This window comes from Stigmatopora argus, chromosome 4, assembly GCF_051989625.1.
Source record: "Stigmatopora argus isolate UIUO_Sarg chromosome 4, RoL_Sarg_1.0, whole genome shotgun sequence".
NCBI classification, from domain to species: Eukaryota; Metazoa; Chordata; class Actinopteri; order Syngnathiformes; family Syngnathidae; genus Stigmatopora; species Stigmatopora argus.
This window is the reverse complement of record NC_135390.1, coordinates 22,544,094-22,567,544: the sequence shown is the minus strand read 5'-3', so window position 1 is coordinate 22,567,544 and position 23,451 is coordinate 22,544,094. Positions and strand designations below refer to the sequence as shown.

Sequence of the window (23,451 nt, the reverse complement as noted above, 5' to 3'; positions counted from 1 at the left end):
TTCAAATTTGGTGATAATAAGTTGCCTTAAGAAAAAAAGCTAAAATTATGATGACTTCATAGATCTATTGAATTGAATGGGTTTATATAGCCATTATATATGTACAGTGAGATTTGAAGCTTCACGATAAAGTGCACACAAGAAAGTGCACACAAGTAGTAAAAATAAATAATAAACATGAGTAGTCAACTTAAATAGAACATGTCAAATCCCTTAAAAAAATGTGTGATACCACGTAGGGTTAAAGTGTATTTTAGTAGCTAAAGTCACCGACTTCCATAGACTCAAATAGAGGCCACCAGGAAACGTTTACTGTTCTAAGATGGCCGCCGCTCATAACACCGCCTACTCTGACTTTTCACATCCAGTGCTATTATGTGGTCTACGACTCTCCCAACCTCGCGTTAAGCATTTGTAGACACGCAGGTGGAGCAGGTCAGCCTTGTGGACTGCGTAAAATGAAAAAAAAGAAAATGCCGGAGAATATTTAGACAATTCTCCCGACCACTTGACACTATTCCAGGCATCCAGGAGGAGGAGGAGCACCGCGGAGGCTGCTGCGGGAAACCGTGACGTTTTTCCAGGCAAGTTGCAGCTTCGAGCCGCTCGCTGCTTGGTGACCACTCATGTTGTTGTCAATGTACTTTGCGGAACAAAACTATTTATTAAGTACTTATATTATGTATCACATAATATAATGCTTCAATTCGCGTCATATATTGCTTGGGAAAAGTTATAATAATAGTTTATTTGTTCATGTGTTATTCGCGCAACTAATGGTGCTACATATATACTTGGTAAATGAGGAAACTTCAATATCCAATCAATATTTTTATTTCACCTGGTAATGACTTAGCATTTTTTTAAATCGGTGTTTTAACATTTAAAGACACTTTTTGGACACTTTGCGACCAACTAATGCCTGAAAATAAAGAGTTGTGACCGTATTAAGTAAGTATATAATTTAAGGAACGTGAAATAATCATTTTTATTCGCGTCCTTATTTATTTATTCGTGTTTGTTTCTGTTGTTTAGATAAGTGTTTGTACATGCTTACTACTATGTGATGGGTTGATGCTAAAGATGTGGCTAACACCTGGTTACCTTCCAAACGCGAACGTGGCTGGCAAATATTAATGTTTTAAAGCATTGAAAAATCATGAAATAGATTTTCCTGGCACCCAACGTCATTTAATATGACTTTAAAAGATATTTCAGTTGTGCTACATGCTCATATTAAACGTAGTGTTCGCTAACATGCTAATGCTCTCCCTCGTCGTGAGGCAAACTTAGTTTTGCACCCGGCGCTCATTCTTCCAAACATTAGTTTCGAGATTTTGTTTTAATTATTCTTCGTTTGCGTGTTAACGACTTATTTCATGAGATATGACTTAAATATGTTAACTACTATTTTACAATGTTTAGCAGTAGCGTTGGTGGCACGATGTGTTGGAGGAAAATTCTAGAAAAACTGAATTCACATGAAAAAACCCCCAAATACAATCAGAAAAAATAAAATGTTCTCATTTACATTAGTTACAGAATAGTTGCAGAATAGTTTGCCACAAGCTCTGACGTTTTGTGTCGACACAACAAGTTATTTAAACTAATTGGCTGGAATTGATGGCGGTAGACGTCCAGTCTATTTGGACTAGAAATGGTTTGTTTTTCCTCTTTAATAGTATCTTAACGTGGTTTCTGATCCGTTTTGCATCTCCATATTGTGACATTTGTTTCGCAAATTGTATTGAAATACGTCCAATTTCCTTCCAGTATATTTTTAGATCATTTCGTGTTGATTTCCGTGCATTTGTTTGGGTTAGTTCCTGTTTGGTGGTCACGTCTGTTGGTTTTGGGGTTCTCATGGGTTACTTTCTTGTCAACATCTATAGCAAATTTGCACGCCTTGATTTGTTGATTTTTAAAACAGCATTCACAAGTTGAACATTTTTTTATTGTGACATATTTGAAATGAATTAATAGAAAAATTATTGGAAAGAATTGTGTTGTTTATGTTCTGCGTAGATTGTGTGTTGCTATTTTCAATTTTTTTGATTGCGTTACTCTCGTGCGGTTGGCAGGGGAGCCGATTGGCTAACGATTGAGAGGAGAGAGGGACATCTTGAGGCCGATTGGTGGTACTTTGATAGCATATCACTTCATCGTTGAAAGTTAGCGCAAAGTGGGCGCCATCTGCTGGCAAAAATGTGCATTACACGAACAGGTCAATATGCAGTAATGATGTTTTTTTGTGGTATATATTGACATTGTGTGGGACTAGGCAGAGCTGGGCAATATGACAAAAAATGTTATCACGGTAAAAAAAATTATAATTATCCAGGTACACCAGGGAGAATTCACTTGGATCTTTTAGTGTATTGGCTACTGTGTTGTCCTGCATCTCATAATCGCCTATTTTGTTATTGTCCTTTTGCGTTCATGCTCCTGCTAAAAAGACGTTTCCACGTCATCCCCTTCTTCTCCTGAACATCGATCTGGAACTAGGGTTCATCTCACAACAGCGCCCCCTTTGCCTGTGGTGGTCGGATGGTGTAATTACAGTTTAAATGATCAAATTTCTATCAAGTTTTTAATATTACTGTTGACAAAAAATTATTTCACGATAATTATCGTTGTGGTTTTATAGCTCAGGTCTAGGACTAGGTAAAAGTGCATGTGTACCGACCGTATGTGTGTGTTGAAATGTCAGTGAACTCATTTTGCAGCCGCTTGTGTGTAATGAGGGTGTGTTTAATGATTAATAGTTGGAAGTAAATCACGGCCAAGTTTCGCGGCGCGGCCTGGCTCGCCGCAGAACTTCCCATGACGCTCGCCGGAGCACGGCACCCTCGGAGGACTTGGTTACGCTGGTGACTACATGAATAATCATGTTACTGAAACCTGGACATGACTTCAGGGCAGCCATTTTGGGAAGTGCGCTCCACGGGAGGTAATGTTGTCGTTGATGGCAACTTGTCGTTGTATATGGAAGGCCTTGTGTTATGTTCACATACGTATTTTTGGGGGGAAATTGGAGATGTGTAGGATGATTGACAGGTCATTTATTAGGTGATTTTTGACTGAGATGAACGTCCAATCCGTTTGGATTGGCATCTTTTGTTTTTGGCAGCGGGTGATTGCCTAATAATGACCAAAAAGGTATTCCATGTTTTTTTTGTAGATTTTTGCATCTTTTTCTGCCATTGAGTGTTTTTTTGTTTTTGTCACTGTTATTGCAGGATTTAAAAACGTTATATCATCTTTTTGGGGCTTTTTCATGTTTTTTTTTCACTCTTGTATTTTTTTCCAGCCTTCATAATTTTTTGTTGTTGTTTTTTTAGTTCATTTCTGGGTAACTTTCGGTTCATTGGGTATTACCTGTTGATATTAGGTCATTTTTTCCACTAAAAATGATTAAAGCCATTGGAAATAAATGGATATTTTCTTCAAATTTGAGTAAAATCCTACATTTTTTGGCAAAACTGTATGCAATTTTTGCGCACCTTGATTCGGATTTCTTAAAATGAATTAATATTGCTACTGAAATTAATTGTTCTGTGTGAATTATTATTAGTATACAAGTAAATTAGTACTTCCATATCATTTAATTGTATTTTTGCAGGTAAATGTTCAAATGTCCATTTTTTAAAAAGGGTTATAACAATATCTAATCTCATTATTTGTTAGCATTTAGCCAAGCAACCTTTAGAAAGAAAAATCTGTAATATTTTAAATCAACAGCCCTGTTTTTAATTTTTTCATGTTTGTATAACAATGTCATCTATCTTTCTTCGTGTTGCTAACTTTAGCATGCCCGTTCCATAAAATATTTTTCACTTGCCGCCAAGCTAGCGCTATCTCGTAGCAACAACGTCCAGAAAAACAATATTAGCATCCCGGCCCGGGTCGATGATGTAAACAAACTCTTCTCCGGTGGCCGCCACGTTGTTAGCGTAAGCGGCGAAGGCACTTTGAACCACGAGAAAACTCAGCGGGCCCTCAAAGTGGCGCCGGCGATGAAAGTTCATTCTCACGCTCTTTTGTCTCATCAGGAATGCGGTCGCGAGCACGCCGTGCCCCACGCACGCACGCACGCACGCTGAGCAAATACACGCCTCAAGGGAGGCCATTGTGGCGGCTGCCTTGTTTACTGCGACGCTATTAATAACAAGGCGCTTGCTCACCTGAAATCGAAACGGGCCGCTCACGACGATGGACGTTTCGTCTGTTTTGAATGCCAGCGACCTTTCCATGTGTATAGGAAGTGACCTGGAATTGGGCTCAAATGAATAGAAAGTGACTACAGTACTCCCTCGAATATCGCGTCCTCACTTATCACAAATTCACTACTTTGCGATTTCCCCCCCGCTATTAATTATTAAAAAATAAATAAAACAACATTTTAAAGTTCATATAAATGTAAAAATCCATGCTGATACTCTTAAGTAGGAAAGAGCACTTATACTCGCATATAAGCCGCACCTGCGTATAAGCCACACCATTAAATTTGCCCTAAAATGGCTGAATTTTACAATTTCTCACATATAAGTCGCCCCCTGATTCACAATATTCATGTCCATATTCATGGTTTTAAACGGAAGAACAAATGTGTTACTTTGAAGGTAAAATCTTTAAAAAAAATTACATGGTATTTGTGAGATACTGTATGAATCCGAAGCACATGATTAGGGTCAATATCATAAAAAAAGTTAGTCATTCATCCAGTAATGATTGTTTTCTTACTGCAAAACAGAAAATAACCAATAAATACCAAATGTTACTTTGCTGACATCTACTGGCGAAAAGGAGTATAGCAAGTCTTTTTTCTTCTTTTTTTTAACTTACAACTACGGCTTATATTACATTGTATTTCTCTGGCGCAGGACCTTTAATGTCCCGCGGCGTCTGCCCGGCGGCCGCCCCGCCCCCTCGGATGGCCGGGAGTTGACGGCGCCCGCCGCCGCCGCCGCCATGCTGCGCGAGCAGCTGAGGGAGAAGATCTCGGCGGCCTTCTACCGCCACGGCCTGTTGTGCGCCACCTACCCGGTTCCCATCATCCTCTTCACCTCAGTCAGCATCCTCACCTGCTGGTGCGTTCAGTGGAGCTGGGAAAAATCAAGTACTTTAGCGCGATGTATCGTATAGCATTGACCTCCTCTCTCTCTTTCTCTTGGGCAGCTACCCGCTACTGAGGCTTCCCTTGCCCGGAACGGGTCCCGTCGAGTTCGCCACCAATGTGCGGGACTACAGCGTTCCCACACAAGAACTTCACGGAGAACTCGGGGAACGGCCAGACTGGGTATCTTTTGCTTCATTTTCTAACTTTTACTCTGACCTATCGGGGTTTTTAAACCCTGTTTTATAAGCCCGGCGGGCCCGTTCAATTCAACCAGGTCCATTACATGATATTGTTTCTCAACTTGGACATGCCTAAAATTTTCCTTTGGCAGTTATTAGTCCATCATTTTTCTGAAGCGGTTATCCTCACAAGGGTCACAGGGTTTTCAACTCTGCTTTATAAGCCTGGCGGGCCCATTCAATTCAACTCTCAGTGATATTGATTCTCAACTCGAAAATGCAAAAATGTCCAATACAAGTTATTATCATTCATTCATATTTTTGAAGCGCTTATCTTCACAAGAATCGCAGGGGTGTGCCGTAGCCTATCCCAGCCGAGGCTTGAATCGGTGGCCAACCAATAGCAGGGCACGATGAGACGGACAACAATCATTCCTAGCTAGGGGCAATTTAGAGTGCTAAATTAGCCTAGCAAGCATCTTTTTGGGATGTGGGAGGAAACCAGAATACCCGGAGAAAACCCACGCAAGCCTGGGTAGAACATGCAAACTCCACAAAGGGGGACCGACCTGGGATCGAACCTGGGATTCCAGAACTGCTAGGCTAACGCGCTAACCACTCACCCGCCAGGTTGCCCTTGTTCATTTTTGTTTTTTTTGGTACTTAGGAACAATTCAACTTGAAAACAATCGTCTGGTACCAATTGAGGTTGTTGGTTGAGAACCTACAGTATATATTTTTTTTCGGGGGCATCACCGGTTCAATCCGGAACGGGCCCCATATATCGCTCCCCCCATTTTTCTAATTAAATGACCTCTAACCTCGCTAGTACCAAGGACCCCCAGTGGCGTACATCCAGCAAGTGTTGGTGAAGGCGGCCGTGTCGCCGTGGGACAACAGCCTGGTGCCGGTGGACGTCTTTCGCTCGCCGCTGGGGCGAGTCTTCGCCCTGCTGGACGACATCCGCAACCACGTCCAGGCCGACGGGTGAGTGGAGGGGGGGCGGCGCCTAACTGGAGATGTTTTCATTGAATTTTTGTATTCTTTAAACCCCGATCCTTAGCGCTTCGGGCCTCCGCAGTCTGGAGTCGCTGTGTCTGAGGGTGGCGGACTTGTCGCCCGGCCTGCGGCGGATGCGCCCGGTGCTGCCGGAGCACGGCTGCCTGATGGTGTCGCCCGGCAACTATTGGCAGAACCAACGGGAAGTCTTCGACGCCGACCCCGACCCGTTGAAGAGCATCCAGAAGCACGAGCCCAAGGGACTGCACACTTCCGCCACGCTCAGAGGTGACTTCAATTTGCCTTAAAATGGTTGAATTGGACAATTTCTCGCGTATAAGCCGCCCCCGGATTCCCAATGTTCAACTCCATGTTCATGGTTTTAATAGGAAGTAGAAATGTGTTACTTTGAAGGCAAAATCTGAAGAAAAAAACATCAAAGCCACGTGCTATTTTTGAGATACTCTATCAATTAAAAGCACATGATTAGGGTCAATATCATACGGAAGTGAATGTAAATACAAAATATCAAATTATTCAATTTTACAAAAGAAATAAGTCTATTTTGATGAGAACCTGATGCTTTATAATGACAGACATGACATAGAAAATGTTTAGAGAATATCTCCCCCCAAAATTGAAAAATAAATCCACATTTTTTTCAACCTCCAAAAATTTAATATATTTTTAAAAAATAGCATTTTTGAAAATCAAAAAACAGAAAAATCAACCAAATATTTCCCAGTTTCCATTTTTATTTTTGAATGTTAATTTATATATATATATATATATATATATATATATATATATATATATATATATATATATATATATATATATATATATATATATATATATATTGATATCGACATCAAAATAAATATATATATTTTTTAATTAACATTCAAAAATAAAAATGGAAACTGGGAAATATTTGGTTGATTTTTCTGTTTTTTGATTTTCAAAAATGCTATTTTTTAAAAATATATTGAATTTTTGGAGGTTGAAAAAAATGCGGATTTATTTTTCAATTTTTGGGGTATTGATATTGATATTTATATTGACTGTCTTTCCTTGAAAGATAACCCAATGAGAATTCCAAGAAAAAAGGATTTATTTGGGGTTGCCTTTGTATTCCAGACCTTCTATTTGGAGTCCCGGGGAAGCTGACGGGCGTGAGCCACTACAACAAGAAGAAGGTGGTGACGTACACCATCAGCATGGTGCTCTCCAGCTACGATGCCAAGTCAGTTTCTCTTAAAATACATCTAGCCTTCCAATAGGGATGTCCCCCATCAATTCTTTCACTTTAAGTGGTATCAACTACCGACTACGGCCATAGATCTCCAATCCAATTTGACTACCGATCGACGTGTCCAATCAATTTTCAATATTTTGATGTATATGGATGTGTCTCGTCTAGTGGTACCTCTACTTACAAACTTAATTGACTCCAGAACTTGTTTCTCAACTGGGATTTTTCTCAAAGGAGTATTTAATTACTAAATGATCAAATTACTGTGGTTGACTAATCACCAATTCAGGGTTGGTGCCTTTAATAAGATGGGATAGGCTCCAGATTGTGGAGAGTTGTTGGGAGACAGCCAATGGGAAGCCAGTGGAGGGAAACTGTCAAGCAGAACGCAAGGGTACCGCCACAATTTCAAAATAAAATAACGGATACAGGCATTGAATGCTGTTTTTTTTTTTAAATGTCGTATATTGGAACAGTCATTTTGCCTATCAGAGGGTTTTGTTTGTAACCTGAAATGTTTGTAGGTAGAATCATTTGTAAGTAGAGGTACCACCGTATACATGTACGTATGCATATATCCGAGGGACCCAATTGGACGATCGGGACATCCCTATGAATCATGACATTAGCCGCGTTTATTTACACTTTGGGCCCACACGCAACTCACTCCAACCCCAATAAAAATCTGTGTGCGGTGCGTTTAGGTTCCTGGGAAGCCTCCGCACTCGCCTGAAGCAGCTCCACCCATCCAGCAACTGCAGCCTGAAGAACGAGCGCATGGTCCACGTCCACTTCAAGGAGGAGCTCGCCGTGGCCGAACTCATCCCCCTGGTCACCACCTACATCATCCTCTTCGCCTACATCTACTTCTCCACACGTCAGTGTTTGGTTGGCTCCTCCCTTTTCTGGCGCCCCGCCGCCTTTTTAAGACCCGTTTTGGGCGGCCGGCTTTTTCCGGGAAGGATAATCTCCCGCGCTTGGCTGACCTAGCGGCGGGCCAAATGCACCAAACGCGCCAAATGAAGCGGATTCACTCGGGTCATGTTTGAAGAGGAACGTGTTAGTAGAACATGTTCTAGTTTGGGAGAAAAGCTACATTTCGCAGATTGACGTGAAGTAGGCTTTTTGTCAGATTTTGCTACTAATGTTTACGTCAGACCCGTATATGAAATTAATTCCATGCATTTTCTGTAGAAATGCTATTTTCAAGTTATACCCTTACTTTTTCACCCCCCAAAAAGCATTGGCACAAAATAATACCCCTGCATTTCCTGTAGAAAAGCTAATTTTAAGTTGTATGTTGACTTTTTAACACATTAATTTTTTAAATTTTTTTTACATTGACTATTTTCAATTTGTATCTTAACTTTTTGCCTCCACCATAGAAAAATGGACCCAAAAGTTAGCACTTGCATGAAATAATTCCCATGCATTTTCTGTAGAAATGCTATTATCAAGTTACATCTTGACTTTTTTTCCCCCAAAAAATGACCAAAAAGTTAGGACTGACACGAAATAATTCCTATGCATTTTCTGTAGAAATAGTTTTCAAGTTGTATCTTGACTTTTTGCCCTGCCCCAATAAAATCGGACCCAGAAGTTAGCACTAGCACGAAATAATTCCCATTCATTTTCTATAGAAACACTATTTTCAACAAGTTGTATCTTGACTTTTTGCCCCGCCCCATGAAAATGGACCCAAAAGTTAGCATTAGCACAAAATAACTCCCATGCATTTCAGTAGAAATACAATTTTCAACAAGTTGTATTCTGACTTCTTTTTGTCCCCGCCCCTCCCCATTCCGCACAGGTAAGATCGACATGGTGAAGTCCAAATGGGGTCTGGCCCTGGCCGCCGTGGTCACCGTGCTGAGCTCGCTTCTCATGTCAGTGGGCCTGTGCACGCTCTTTGGCCTCACGCCTACTCTCAACGGAGGGTACGTAAACTCACACACACACACGGCGAAGGCTTATCAGCGTCCCGCTTCCAGCGATTTGCGTCAATATTTACCCGTTGTCAAATCATTGGCGCGCTCGAATCGCCGCCGCCGCTCCACCCAATCGCGTGAGGGCTTCTCCGAAGCGGACGCCGTGGCGTGACGGGCTTTCCCCGACAATCACAGACCCACCGTCTGACACGCCGGTCCGCCATTGGCCCAAATAGCGCAAATAGCGATAGCGTGTGTGCGTCTGTGTGTGTTGTGTGTGTTTGCGCACACACTTCCTTATCTTCCCGAGATGACTTCCTGCCAAGTCAAACACGTAACCACGTAATCGCTCAATAAGCGTTTCGAAAAAAAGTTAGCGCCGGCTGGCTAGTTTTGCTTGGAGTGAAAGTTAGCATTATTTTTTTTCTTTTTGAAAGGAAGTTTCTTCTTCTGTCCTGACAGGGAGATCTTCCCGTACCTGGTGGTGGTGATCGGCGTGGAGAACGTCCTGGTCCTCACTCAGTCCGTGGTGTCCACGCCCGTTGACCTGGAGGTTAAGATTCGTATTGCTCAGGGTACGGCTACGTTTTTTTTCTACATCTACCGCAAGATTGTCAGACTCGGGTTGCTTCGCGGGCCGCTTTAACGTCAACTTGATTTCATGTGGGCCGGACCATTTTAGATATAATATTTAGATATATTTTTTTTATAAATGGATTTAAATAACTAGATTAAAAGCCCTGAATATTCAGTTTTTTATAAATCTAAAAAAATGTTTATATTAGCTTTTTGAATATATTTTTAGATTTTACAAAATGATTTTTGAACTAACTAAAAACAGAAAAAAATGGATGAAAAAATGACTGATTGATTTAAAAGGGGGAAAATCAGGAAATTTAATATACATCTATACTCTTCATTTGAATTTGATCCTAAAACAGAAAGTCGGCACTCATGATTGACTTTCCCGGGCCGCACAAAATGATGTGGTGGGCCAGATTTGGCCCCCGGGCCACCACTTTGACACACGTGATCTACCGTATTTTCTCACATATAAGCGGTATTTGTCGCTTCAAAAAAAGTGCGATGTTGGCGCTCATGGTCGAAATAAATTTTATTTCAAGCATAAATATTTATTTCATATCTCCTAAAATGATTCTGCAACGCATTACTGTATTTTCTCGCATATAAGCCGTATTTGTCGCAAAAAAAAATGACGACTGAATCAAGGGTGCGGCTTATATGCGCACAAATTGCGGCCGGTACAGCTATCAGGCAAATAAATGAGCTTTATGGCTAAAGAGCTCCATCAGCTATCTTATTTAACAACGCCACAAACCATTTTTAGATTTTTTTGGTTAACATTTTTTCATATAAACTCCTTTATATCAAGTAAGAAAAGAAATACAGGCTATCAAATGAGGTTAAAGTGCGATGTTGGTGCTCATGGTCAAAATAATAATAATTATTAAATAATAATTATAATAAATACTATTCTATAATAAATAATAATTCAATTTCAAGCATAAATCTGTTAAATATTTATTTCATATCTCCTAAAATGTTTTTGGGCTAAAAAGCTCCGTCAGCTAGTTATTTTAGCAACGCCACAAACATTTTTTAGATTTGTTTTTTGTTAAAAAAAAAATCATATAAACTCGAATACAGGCTATCAAATGAGGTTAAAGTGCGATATTGGCGCTCAAGGTCAAAATAAATTTTATTTCAAGCTTAAATATGATATATATTTATTTCATATCTCCTAAAATGGTTCTGCAACTCATTACCGTATTTTCTCGCATATAAGCCGTATTTGTCGCTTAAAAAATGACGACTAAATGAAAGATATGGCTTATTTGCGCACAAATTGCGGCCGATACGCTCATTTTACTTCCAAATAATTTGTAAGTTGCCTTTTCAGGCTTGAGTAACGAAAGCTGGTCCATCATGAAGAACGTGGCCACCGAGCTGTGCATCATCCTCATCGGCTACTTCACCCTGGTGCCGGCCATCCAGGTTTGCGGCCTCCGCCGATCGTTTGGCTCCGCCCCTCGGATTATTCCCCAACGTGTTTGACGTCCACCTCCTCAGGAGTTCTGCCTGTTCGCCGTGGTGGGCCTGCTGTCGGACTTCTTCCTGCAGATGTTCTTCTTCACCACCGTGCTGTCCATCGACATCCGCCGCATGGAGGTACGTGGGCGTGGCCGGGAAGACGTCCGGGCGGCGCCCATTCCCGCTAACCGCTGTCCGAATCTCCGCAGCTGGTGGACCTCCACGGGCACATGCGGACGGACGACGGCCTGGACGGGGCCAAGCCGCCGGCGCTCATGCGCGCCAGGGCGCCGCGACCTCCTCCGCGGCCCCTCCCTCACACCATCACCCTGCAGACCACCGGCAGGAACCTGAGACCCCCCAAAAGGCTGCGACTCTTCTACTTCTGGGCTCGTACGCGCCTGGCTCAGCGGATTATAATGGTAAAAAAAAGAACCGGCCTCGCGGTTCTGGGGTCGTGGGTTCGATTCCAGGTGGGTCCATGTGAGGGCTAAATCCCCAACATCAAACTAATCTTCAAGCAGAGGCGGCACCAAGCATGTAATAGTTTTAGACTCTGTCGGCCTTCTCTGAATGGTCGAGTGGCAGGCTGCTTTCCACGACTGTCGCGGCTCGCTAGCTTCTTTGTCTCTTGTTCGCCCCCACCCTTCCGAAAAGGGGGGGAACGGACAGCCCACGTCGATCTGGTAGCTCTGCTTTGCCAAACACACATCCGAAAAGTGGACCGCTAGCACTTTTATTCAAGGTAGGCGGAGACAAACTTTAGGCGGGAACAACAAGGGTAGGCGCTATATACAAAGTGATGACAGACCTTGACCAGTAGGTGTCACTAAAATTCTATTCTAGATGCTAATGCTAAGAATACAAAATAAGTATACAAGAGAAATACATTCCATATTCCACAGTCCTCCCCGTAGTGTGGAGTTTGGACATTCTCCCCCGGCGTGCGTGGGTTTTCTCTGGGTGCTCCGCTTTTCCCCCACGTCCCAAAAACACGCACGCTAGGCTAATTGGATGCTAAATTGTCTTTAGCCGTGACTGATTGGCTGTTTGTCTCCTCATGCCTTGCAATTGGCTCAGCGGATTATAATGGTAAAAAAGAGCCGGCCTCACTGTTCTGGGGTCGCGCGTTCGATTCCAGGTGGGTCCTCCCCGTAGTGTGGAGTTTGGACATTCTCCCCGGGTGTGCGTGGGTTTTCTCTGGGTGCTCCGCTCCCCCCCCCCCCCCCCCCCACGTCCCCAAAACATGCACGCTAGGCTAATTGAATGCTAATTTGTCTTTAGCCGTGACTGATTGGTTGTTTGTCTCCTCGTGCCTTGCGATTGGCCGGCCACCCATTTCGGATGTCCCCCGTCTGGTCGCTGTAGTTGGCTGGGACAGGCTCCAGCACCCCCTTGTGAGGATAAGCGGTTCGGAAAATGAATGAATTTTCTGAGTTTCCCTAAAATGAATAGGAAGTGACCCAAAATGGCGCAACTCAACTTTACAAAAAAAAATGACCCTTTAAAAAGTTTTCTTCGCACTATTATATTTTCTATGGCTGGCAGTCAGGTCACTTTATACTTTCATTTTTATTTATTTCTTCATTTTTAACCGGCACTGTTAGATTGAGGTCCTTCCATCGTGACTTCCTCATCCAGTCACTGTCAGTGGCAGGCAATGAGTTAAATTGAATGACGTTTATTGTGAAAAACTGTCGTGGAAATGCAACTATAGTTTGTGAGCGCCAGCATTCCAGGTGTGGCTTCCTCACCCTCATTCTTGCCATTTGCTTTTGCAGGTCAGCACGGTGATCTGGATCGGCATTCTGGTCTACACCGACCCGGCCGGCGTGCGCACTTACCTGGCCGCGCAGGTGTCGGAGCAGAGTCCCCTGGGAGAGGACGGCGGCGTGGGCACGAACCCCGACCCGGAAGGCGGGGCCGTCGTCCGCGGGGAAGACCCCAGCGACACCCTCGCGGAGCGCTCGACGCCGGACCCGACGCCCTTGCCCGAGGAACGAGGGCGGGGCCGCCCCGGTGCTAAAGCGGGGCCCCGAGCCCCGCCGGCGGGACCCCAGATCACCTGGGGTCCAGAAGACGAGGAAGGATGGAGGAGACTTTCCTTCAGGCACTGGCCTTCGCTCTTCAGCTACTACAACATCACTTTGGCCAAGAAGTGAGTACTAACATTTGCATGCTAACATTTTTAATTGAATTGAATGCCTTTGTTGACATTATACAATTATAATGAAATTTAAAGCATCACCATAAAGTACACACGTAAATTAGAAGTCCTAAAAATGTTTACACTCGATTATCGCGGTTAATCTAGACCAGACATGGCCGCAATAAACGAAAAACCGCAAAGTAGGGTCACCCCTATTAAAAAATAAATACATAAAATAAAATATTTTTCCTATTTTCATATTTTTATGAACTTACAAAAAAATTTATTAACAAAAATTCCCCCAGAAAAAACGCATGACCACTTGCCAACGAGAAGTTGTATACACTCCTCTTGTATTAGCGATCAAGCTCCGCCATTCGCGCTAACTAACGGGAAAAAAACACTGAAAAAATGCAACGCTCCGCCCAGTACTCGTAGAGACATTACACGAGGGAGTTGCGACCAGAAAGACTGTGTCCACGGTTCTCATTAGCAGCCTCTGTATGCTCGAACCGTATTTTCACGACTATATGGCGCCTCGCATTTAAAGGCGCAGTGTCAGTAACGAGTGCTATTTCTGTATTTGACACACACAAAGGACGCACCGTTTTTAAAGACGCAGTCAGGCATGGCAAAACAATACACCAGCTTAAACATACGGACACGCGCTAAAAACACGTTTTTAAAAGGGCAATGGAAGCAAAACTAAGTTCGGTTGTACTTTATTTAGCCATTTTACAATGTACTCACGTCATCATCACCCACAAATCCATCAAAGTCCTCATTTTCTGTGTCCCAATTGAACAATTGTCCATCGAAAACGCTGAGTTTAATACGTTCGTCCAGGTGGCCACAATCCATTCGCAAATAGTAGCTAGCTAGTAGCTAGTGTAACTAGCCCGGCGCTGCCTGCCACCCTTCGTAAAGCTGTGTTGATGTCGATGTCCACGCCAACATCTAGCGGCAGGAGTTCTTATGTAAATCCAGTCGGAATGACGGCGAGCACCAAATTAGTACTTAGTAATTCATACTGGGTGTATTGACAAAAAACTATATATCCCAGCAGTCACTGCGCAGTACTTTTTCTACGGGAAAAATAGTAGAGTTGGGGGCTGCTTGCTGTAGTTGTGAGAGCTGGAGAGGATGGTGTACCCTATCCACTGATTTATTTGATTTTATGGTGATAACTATTTTAGTATTGGTCCATATATAAAGCACACTGGATTATAAGGTGCCCTGTCTATTTTGGAGAACATTTAAGACTTAAGTGCGCCTTATAGTCGTGAAAATATGGTATATGAAAATTTGTCTCGTATCTCAAGATAAATATTTGCTCAAAATGTTACTCTTATCTCAAATTGCTCGTATGTCCGGGCACTCGTATGTCGAGGTATTACTGTACAATGAAAACTTCATTTTTTTTCCCATGTCCAATTAATGAAAACCAGTGGATAGTCAGCATAAATGGACTTGTACTTTTTAGGTACATCAGCATCTTGCCCGTAATTCCCGTCACCATTCACCTGAGCCCCCAGGAGGCCATCGAGGGGCGCCACCCCCAGGACACCAAGGTCCCCCTGCTCCCCCTTCCCAAGGTGGCGGCGGATCTCCAGACCGACCTGACGCTTTACAAGTGAGTAGCCCAGCCGAGATGCGTCTCGTTGTCAACACGATAGACGGGGAATTGAACCGTCCGTCCGTCCGTCCGTACAGGGTAGGCGCTCTGGGTCTGGCGGCCGGCGTCCTGCTGGTCCTGCTTCTCCTGTGTCTCTACCGACTCCTGTGCCCGCGGAACTACGGGCAGAACGCCGGGCGGCGGCGCCGGGTGGATCGGCCCTGCGACGGCTACGGATACTTTCCGCCCGTCAGCGAGATCTCGCCGCTGCTGCTGCGGGGACACGGCATGGTGGGAACCCTTGGCGTTTCTCTCGTGGCGCCGTCCAATGTTTTGAAGCAACCGTGTCCCGATGGTTTGGTCGCCCCCCGACAAAGATGGCCGTCGGCGACGCGCGCCGGCGTAAAAGAGGTCGAGATGCCAATTGGGTGGCGTCCAGTGAGCTTTTGGCCGTGTATTTGCGTCACGCGTCCGATCCATTTGAGGTGGGAGGTGGGCAGGGAACCGTTTTTTAATTGGACGTCAATGCCCCGACTTTGATGGGAACGTGGACCCTACCAACATGGCCGACCGGAGGCCGTGAAAGATCTTTTAATCCTTCATCGGTGAATTCAAATGAGTTGATTACCAGTAGATGTTCGTTTATTCGCTAACTAGCCTCCCACTTGGAATGGATTGACGTCAATGGCGGACAAGTTAAAACAAAAGACGAGTTTATTCTCTGGCCAATATGAATTGGAATTGGAATTGGAATTGGAATTGGAATTGGAATTGGAATTGGAATTGGAATTGGAATTGGAATTGGAATTGGAATTGGAATAGGAATAGGAATATTAATAGGAATTGGAATTGGAATTGGAGCAGGAGGATGGCAACAAATAAACGTTTTTCAGTCGAGTAGGCAGAATTTAAACAGAAACCACTCTGAATGATATCTAATGGTGGTATTTTACCGTACGAACTGATTAGCGCTCGGCTAATATTGAAGCCAAAACATAGTATTGGTCCACGGTGACATTTTTTTTTTTTCCATCTGTCAGGACATCGAATGCCTGGCGAGCGACGGGATGCTGCTGGCCAGCTGCTGCCTCGCGGGACAGATTCGCGTTTGGGACGCTCAGACGGGAGATTGCCTGACCGTCATCCCCAAGCACGGGTATGCACGCCAATTTACCGTACTTTCTTGCATATATGCCATATTTGTCGCAAAAAAATGATGTCTGAACTCATCATTTACTTTACCGGCCCACACAAAATGATGTGGCGGGCCAGATTTGGCCCCCGGGACGCCTTTTTGACACATGTGATGTAAACTGTATCTTGAATCAAATGTGGCAAAAACTCACAGACCTGCCAAGTCTGTCGATCCGATTAATCTGGGATCTGTTTCCACCCTGACGATCCGCTCTTGCGCCCCCTGCAGGCTTAGGCGAAACAGCAGCGGCGGCGGCAGCGGCCGGGTCAACCGGCAGGACCCGGACGGCTCGTTGAGTGGCGACAGCCCCTCCGAGGACGAATCCTACCAAGTGAGGCGGCGCGTGGCCCCCAGCCGCCGGCCCCTCTTCAAAGACCAACCGGACCTGACGTCGCTCATCGAAACCAACTTCGCCTCGGCGCCGTCCTGCGCCCACGCCGCCCGGCCCGCCCGGGAGGGTTTCAACTACGGCGAGGTGGTGGCCAACGCCTACACGGCGCACAAGCCGCCCTCGCCCTGCGGGATCTTCTCCCCCTCGCCTTCTCCGCCGGCCGGTGCCGCGCCCCGAAGCCGGCCAGGCTTCTGGGACGCCCGCGAGGCCGTGGCGCCCGGTTCGGACGGGGGCTCGGTCTGGGCGCTGGAGCTCAGGGGGAACCTCATCGTCGCCGGGCGCAGCAACGGAAAACTGGAGGTGGGTATTGGACCGGGGCCGCCTTTTGGGGCGGGGCGGATTTCGCCGATTGACCCCGCGTTTGGCGCCGTTTTGTACGTAGCTGTGGGACGCCACGGACGGACGCTTGCGGTGCAGCAGCGGCGAGGCCGCCGGGGTGTCCGGCATCACCGCGTTGGCCTTCCTCAGCAACAGGTGCGTTGGCTAATTTTGATTGCCAAAACGGCGCCAACTGACGCGTCGGCCATCTTTGACAGAATCGTGGCGGCGCGTCTCGACGGCTCTCTGGACTTCTTCAGCGTGGATCTGCTTCAGTACCGAGGTCAGACCATTTGGGGCAAGGGTGACAAACTCGGGTTTGGTTCCCAGTCCATTTCATGTGAGACGGGCCATTTTAGATATAATATTTAGATTTTCAAATGTTTAATTTTTTTTTTTAGAACTGGATCAAAAGACTTAAAAAGTAAGAGAAAACATCTTTTAAACATTTGTTTTTCATTTCAAAAGGAAACAAAACATTTTATGTGCAATATTAAAGTGGAAAAAACAGAAAATATTTGTATATACTTATTTTTCGATTTTACGAAATGCTAAAAACACAAAAAGAAAACAAATTGGATTCAAAAAATTGCAATGATTGATTTAAAAAGGGGAAAATCAGGACATATAATATACATCTATAATCTGATTTTGATTCCAGAACAGAAAATCGGCACTCGTGATTGACTTTTTCGGGCCGCACAAAATGATGCGGCGGGCCAGATTTGGCCCCCGGGCCGCCACTTTGACACCTGTGGTTTGGGGGAACAGAATGCTTATTTTCACATTTTTATTAACTTTTTTTTTATTTTAACAATTAATAGCGGAAAATAATCGCTAAGTAGTGAATTCGCCATAATCGAGGGATTACTGTAATTAGCATTTCATTTCATGTCATTTTCAAGTGGATTTGACGTGAGCTCGACAAATTTATTTTATGCTGGTGAATGTTGAAATGAGTCAAAAACGGCGCGTCCCTTTTCTTTCAGGTGCCCCGGGCGGAGGCGGGGCCGGAGGCGGCGTCCCTTTGTCGCCCTGCTACAGCAGCGAAGACGCCATCAGCTGCCAGCTGACGCGCTCGGTGCAGTGCGCCCACCAGAAGCCCATCACCGTTCTGAAGGCCGCCGCCGGCAGGGTGGTGACGGGCAGCCACGACCAAACCGTGCGGGTGAGTTAGGAAGGGAGGCGGAGTCTGGGGCGGGGCTTGGCCTGGGGCCACCTTAGGAACCTCCCCAACCTTTTGCCCGCTGCCCTCACGCAGATTTATCGACTGGAAGACTCGTGCTGCCTGTTCACGCTGCAGGGACACGCCGCCGGCATCACCGCCGTCTACATCGATGAGGTCACTTCCTCTTTCTTCCACGCTCGGGCTCTTAAACTTACTTGTTCCGTTGTTGAGTGCAAATTCAAAGAAGTTCCTCTTAGTTTCAGGGTACTACATTTCCTATTTATTTTGGATCACTTCCTGTAGGTTTTGGGCATTACAAAGGTCATTTCCTGTTAACTTTGGGACAATTTATTATTTTTTTCTAATCACCATAATGGTGATTTTTTCCCCCAAAATTTTTTTTAGTTTTTTTTTTTTTTGCATGCCCAAATTTAAAATCTAAATTACTGAGTAAACTAAGATCTTTGTGGGAGTTATTTTCTTATAAGTGTAAAAAATTATACATTTTTTTATTTCAGCCCGGTAAAGTTTTTTTTTTAAATCCATTATAGCCTAGCATAACTTAAGCTAATGGTAATTTTAGATGTTTTTCCCAGCAAGCATGCCCAAATTGAAAATCTAAATTACTGAGTAAACTTCTTTGTGGGAGTTATTTTCTTATAAGTGTAAAAAATTATATATTTTTTTATTTCAGCCCGGTAAAGTTTAAAAAAAAAATCCTTTATAGCCTAGCATAATTTAAGATAATGGTAATTTTAGATTTTTTTTTTCCTAGCAAGCTAGCCAAAATAGCATTGTTAGCTCCTGCTTTGGCAGGAAACCTTGACACAATCCATAAGGTAACTCTTCACGTGGCTCTTAAAAACCAAATTATCCAAATCAGTTCTGAACTCTGTCAGGAAACCGATCTAATCTGCTTTTTGCGTCCCTCAGACCATGGTCCTGGCGAGCGGGGCCCAGGACGGCGCCATCTGCCTGTGGGACGTCCTGACGGGCAACCGCGTCAGCCGCGTGGACGGCCACCGCGGCGACGTCACCTCGCTGGTGTGCACGCCGCTTTGCGTCATCAGCTCGGGTTTGGACGACCTCATTTGCGCCTGGGACCGAAGCACCGGGATCAAATTATACCTCATACAGCAGGTCAGTCTACAGTATTTTTCCTCTATAGTACTTTGACGTAGTACTTTGGATTTGTCATTTAACGCCTATTATCAGGATGGTGATGGGCCTGTTAGTGTAATGCACTCTTTAACCAGCAAATGGTGCTCCACAGGCATCGTAATACACACATTTTGTAAGTAGAGGTAGCCCTACCTCTACTTACGAAATGAACCTTGGTATGCAAATTCTCTAATTTGCAGCCCAAAAAAAGAAAAATGTGAGAAACACACAAAAGGAGAGATATGATATATGAACATATTAAAAATAATGCATTCGTGCAGGTGCATAAGTGTAAGGAGGAAGCTAAGGTTAGCACACCAACATATAAACACATTAATTTCAAATGAGGAATTCAAAATAATTTAGCAATTAGCAATATCAGTCACGGATGGATAACTTTATATAGTTCGCACCAGTTATTTTAAATTAAGAACACATTTGCTCTAACTATAATTGGGGAAAAAAAGTTGTTGGGAGAGAGCCAATGGAAGGCCAGCAGAGTGCAAGGAGATTGTCAAGCGGGACGCAGTGCTCCTGTGACAATTTCAAAATAAAATAAACTCCTACAAGGCAATGTATTGACGTTTTGGGGGATTTTTTCCCCGTATTTTGGAACAGTCATTTGCATATCGGAGGGTTTTGTTTTGTAACTTGAAATTTACGTCTGTAGAAGCATTTGTAAGTAGAGGCACCACTGTAGATAGATGTGTTTTTATACATAATGAAATAAACCCCCCAAAATTTAGGGGTAAGAAATTGCCGGATAGCTTGCAGGTTAGTGAATTTTTCACCAAATAATCTTAATAAGTTTTTTTAAAAATACATAAATGTCCAAGCGGCACTGACGAGATGGACGTTTGGCAGGAGGCCGGCTGCGGTTCCAGCCTGGGGGTGATTTCCGACTCCCTGCTGGTGACGGGCGGCCTGGGCTGCGTCTCCTTCTGGGACCTCAACTACGGGGACCTGATCCAGACCGTCTACTTGGGTCCCAGCAGCGACGGTCAGGGCGTCCGGCAGCTGCTGGTGCTCAACAACGCCGCCATCGTCTGCGACTTTGGCAGCGAACTCAGCCTGGTCTTCGTGCCGTCGGTCCTGGAGAAACTCGACTGACTGTGAAGGAGGCGGGAAAGGAAGTGGCCGCCGCCCCTTATTTATTGGAGGTATGTCTGTTTGTTGAGGAACGCCAGACGAACGTGGTGGAATTGTTTACGACACGCTTTGGTTTACGGATTTCCCAAGGAAAGGTGCTTAGGACTTAGGAAAGCCTGCTGCAAATTAACCCTTTATAGGGCAAGGAAACCCTTTTCTCTCTTATATTAAGTAGTAATAATAGCCGTTAGCCGTTAGCCCTGAACTGACATTTAAAAAAAAAATTAATCCAAAAGCATTGGGGCCAGTACATGAAAATAATATGAATTAAAGTACGAGTATGTGTATGTGTTACACCCTGCATTCGATCTTGACACACAGGGGGAAATAATCAGAACAGCGAGATGTTGTTGTTAGTTCAATCCAAACTTTTACTGTAATCAATTAACACAAAAACCCATAACATACAATTAAACCCATATATATATACATTATCAACACGTTAGAACCCAAAACCCAATGTACAATTACACCTATATATATAAATATATATATATTCAACACTTTAGAACCCAAAACACAATGCACACACACACTCGTTCAACACACGGTCATAACTTGTCATATCTTTTCCCATTACAACTTCCAGTAGTCCTACTATTATTCAACAGGGCAAACAATGCAATATCAACAATATAACATCCTTTCTATGACCGTTATAGGCACTGTCAACGATAATGGTGGCCGAAGGTAGCGTGCTAAATGCTATTCCATGTGCGTGCCCCGAGACTCTCACATTCACGCCCGTAATTCAAAAGTAAATAAACATTAATAACCATTATCTCTTTTCTCACACGCTAAACAGTGTATATTACAAACCCCAACCTCAAACAGCCTTTACAACAAACAGCATACCTTGAGACACAGGGGGAAATAATCAGAACAGCAAGATGTAGTTGTTACTTCAATCCAAACTTTTACTGTAATGATTCACCACACCTCCCGTGCTTCAAGCTATTTGCTAAGACATCAATAATCGAATACCGATCTACTTTAACATGCCCCACACTTTCCATGTGGATCCAAGGATCACCAATCGAACACCGATACACACATTCAATCCAAACTCGTCATAGCTTCTTTACATGCAATCGTTAATAAATCAAACACTCTAGCATGTCACACTAATAAATCAAACACTCTAGTATGTCACATATGTATATATGTGCATGTATATATATATATGTATATATGTATATATGTATATATATGTATATATATATATATGTATGTGTATGTATGTATGTATGTATATGTATATATATATATATATATATATACATACATATACATACATGTGTGTATATATATATATATACATATGTATGTGTGTATAAATGTACACATACATATATATTTATCTAAATGAATGAAAATGGGAAAAATACAACAAAAATGGGAGAATTGTGCAATAAAATAAAAAAATAGGATAATATTTAGAGATATTTCATGAAAATAAAGTCATTAAAAAAATAACAATAGAAAAAGGATGAATTCCTCCTTTTTAAAAATATAGGTTTTTTTACAAATTTTACAAGCTTTTTAAATGTTTTCCTATATTTTTATATTTATTAGATAGTTTTAATGATTACTATTTTTATGTCTTACTCCAATGCTTTTTGTATATTTGCTTGATGCCATCAAAGGTACATTTTTAAGTACTAGATAGACTACTAATATTGATTTAATTATGAAATATTTTGATCTATCAGTCAAACAATCAAACCATGTGTTGATAAAATGTTAGTTAAAACAAAAATCTAATTATGGCCACAATAACACATAATTAATCGTATTTAACTCATTGCTCGCCTTTGACGATGACAGAAGTCCAAAAATCATTAAAACAAACAGGAAGTCTAGCAAATCCAAGTGGATTGGACGTCTAGACACGTCAATGGCAGATGACCAGCGCCCTATAAAGGGTTAATAATACTTCCAAAACCCAACACACGAAGTCCAGGCCCCTCCCCCCCCAAAAAAAGCGAAAGCCGTTTACTAAACTGGGTGCGAGTTTAAATTGTGTGGGTGTGTTTTATCTTATTGTGGCGGGGACAGGATGTTGTAAAATGTCAGGCTACTGAACCGTGGTGACTTTTGGGACCAAAAGAGCAAATGTAATGTGAAAAGGAACAAAAAAATGTCAAAATGTATTTGCTGGTTGGTCATTGGTCACAACTTCAAACTATTTGGGCACCTTTTTTTGTATTTTTCCCGGTTATACATTGGCCAAGGGATTGGAAGGCGGGCTTATGTTAATGTGTTGTGCAAGGTAACCCCGCCCCCAGACTGAAATTAGGACTTTTCTTCGTCGCCGCCCTTCCCATTTGAAATGGATTGGACAGCCAGTGCGTCAATAGCTTGATAACACGCGTTTTGAGACAAATGTTTTTTAAAAATGGCTTGTGAAATGAGCTAGAATGGAAACATTGCCCCCTCCAAGATGGCGGACAAAGCTCTTTCCATGCTTTGGTCGCGACTTGAGGAGTTTGTCACGCACGAGTAGACGTCCAATCCTCTCGAAGCGGGAGGGTTGACGGCGAATGAATGTTGGGTCATCCGCTGCCGTCCTTCCTCCTTCGAATGGATTGGACTTCTAGCGCCGTTGGAAATTTGTTTAAATTCTAAATAATATGCAGTAAAAAAAGAGAATCATGGTATCGGTGCAACACGAGTAGCGACATAACTTATTGACTTGTTTTGTAAGAAAAGAAAAAAACAACAAAAAACACTTTGTACTAATTTTCCAATAAAGGCGCTTTGATACGGCAAC

The 23,451-nt window shown here is 43.3% G+C and overlaps 1 protein-coding gene across 8 annotated transcripts in view; it reads left to right on the top strand.

Annotated features, from left to right (window-relative positions):
* Window positions 1–366: 366 nt before the first annotated feature.
* scap (SREBF chaperone) overlaps window positions 367–23,451 on the top strand; it is a 32,302-nt gene continuing 9,217 nt past the window's right edge. For 6 of the 8 annotated variants that reach the window (XR_013299892.1, XR_013299894.1, XR_013299890.1 and 3 more), the window contains exons 1-23: window positions 2,762–2,950; window positions 4,884–5,090; window positions 5,179–5,299; window positions 6,128–6,285; window positions 6,362–6,585; window positions 7,438–7,543; window positions 8,257–8,429; window positions 9,363–9,489; window positions 9,943–10,055; window positions 11,402–11,496; window positions 11,572–11,670; window positions 11,742–11,954; window positions 13,314–13,690; window positions 15,165–15,314; window positions 15,395–15,587; window positions 16,337–16,452; window positions 16,720–17,182; window positions 17,265–17,356; window positions 17,419–17,483; window positions 18,190–18,368; window positions 18,462–18,542; window positions 19,302–19,508; window positions 20,394–20,689. Coding sequence is in view for 1 of the 8 variants with exons in the window: in XM_077597863.1 (XP_077453989.1) it covers window positions 2,889–2,950; window positions 4,884–5,090; window positions 5,179–5,299; window positions 6,128–6,285; window positions 6,362–6,585; window positions 7,438–7,543; window positions 8,257–8,429; window positions 9,363–9,489; window positions 9,943–10,055; window positions 11,402–11,496; window positions 11,572–11,670; window positions 11,742–11,954; window positions 13,314–13,690; window positions 15,165–15,314; window positions 15,395–15,587; window positions 16,337–16,452; window positions 16,720–17,182; window positions 17,265–17,356; window positions 17,419–17,483; window positions 18,190–18,368; window positions 18,462–18,542; window positions 19,302–19,508; window positions 20,394–20,639 (3,867 nt within the window). In the remaining 7 variants the exon portion in view is untranslated. Of the gene's footprint in view, window positions 585–2,761; window positions 2,951–4,883; window positions 5,091–5,178; window positions 5,300–6,127; window positions 6,286–6,361; window positions 6,586–7,437; window positions 7,544–8,256; window positions 8,430–9,362; window positions 9,490–9,942; window positions 10,056–11,401; window positions 11,497–11,571; window positions 11,671–11,741; window positions 11,955–13,313; window positions 13,691–15,164; window positions 15,315–15,394; window positions 15,588–16,336; window positions 16,453–16,719; window positions 17,183–17,264; window positions 17,357–17,418; window positions 17,484–18,189; window positions 18,369–18,461; window positions 18,543–19,301; window positions 19,509–20,393; window position 23,451 lie in introns of those variants that run through there. The other 2 variants (XR_013299895.1, XM_077597863.1) reach the window with 2 other exon arrangements.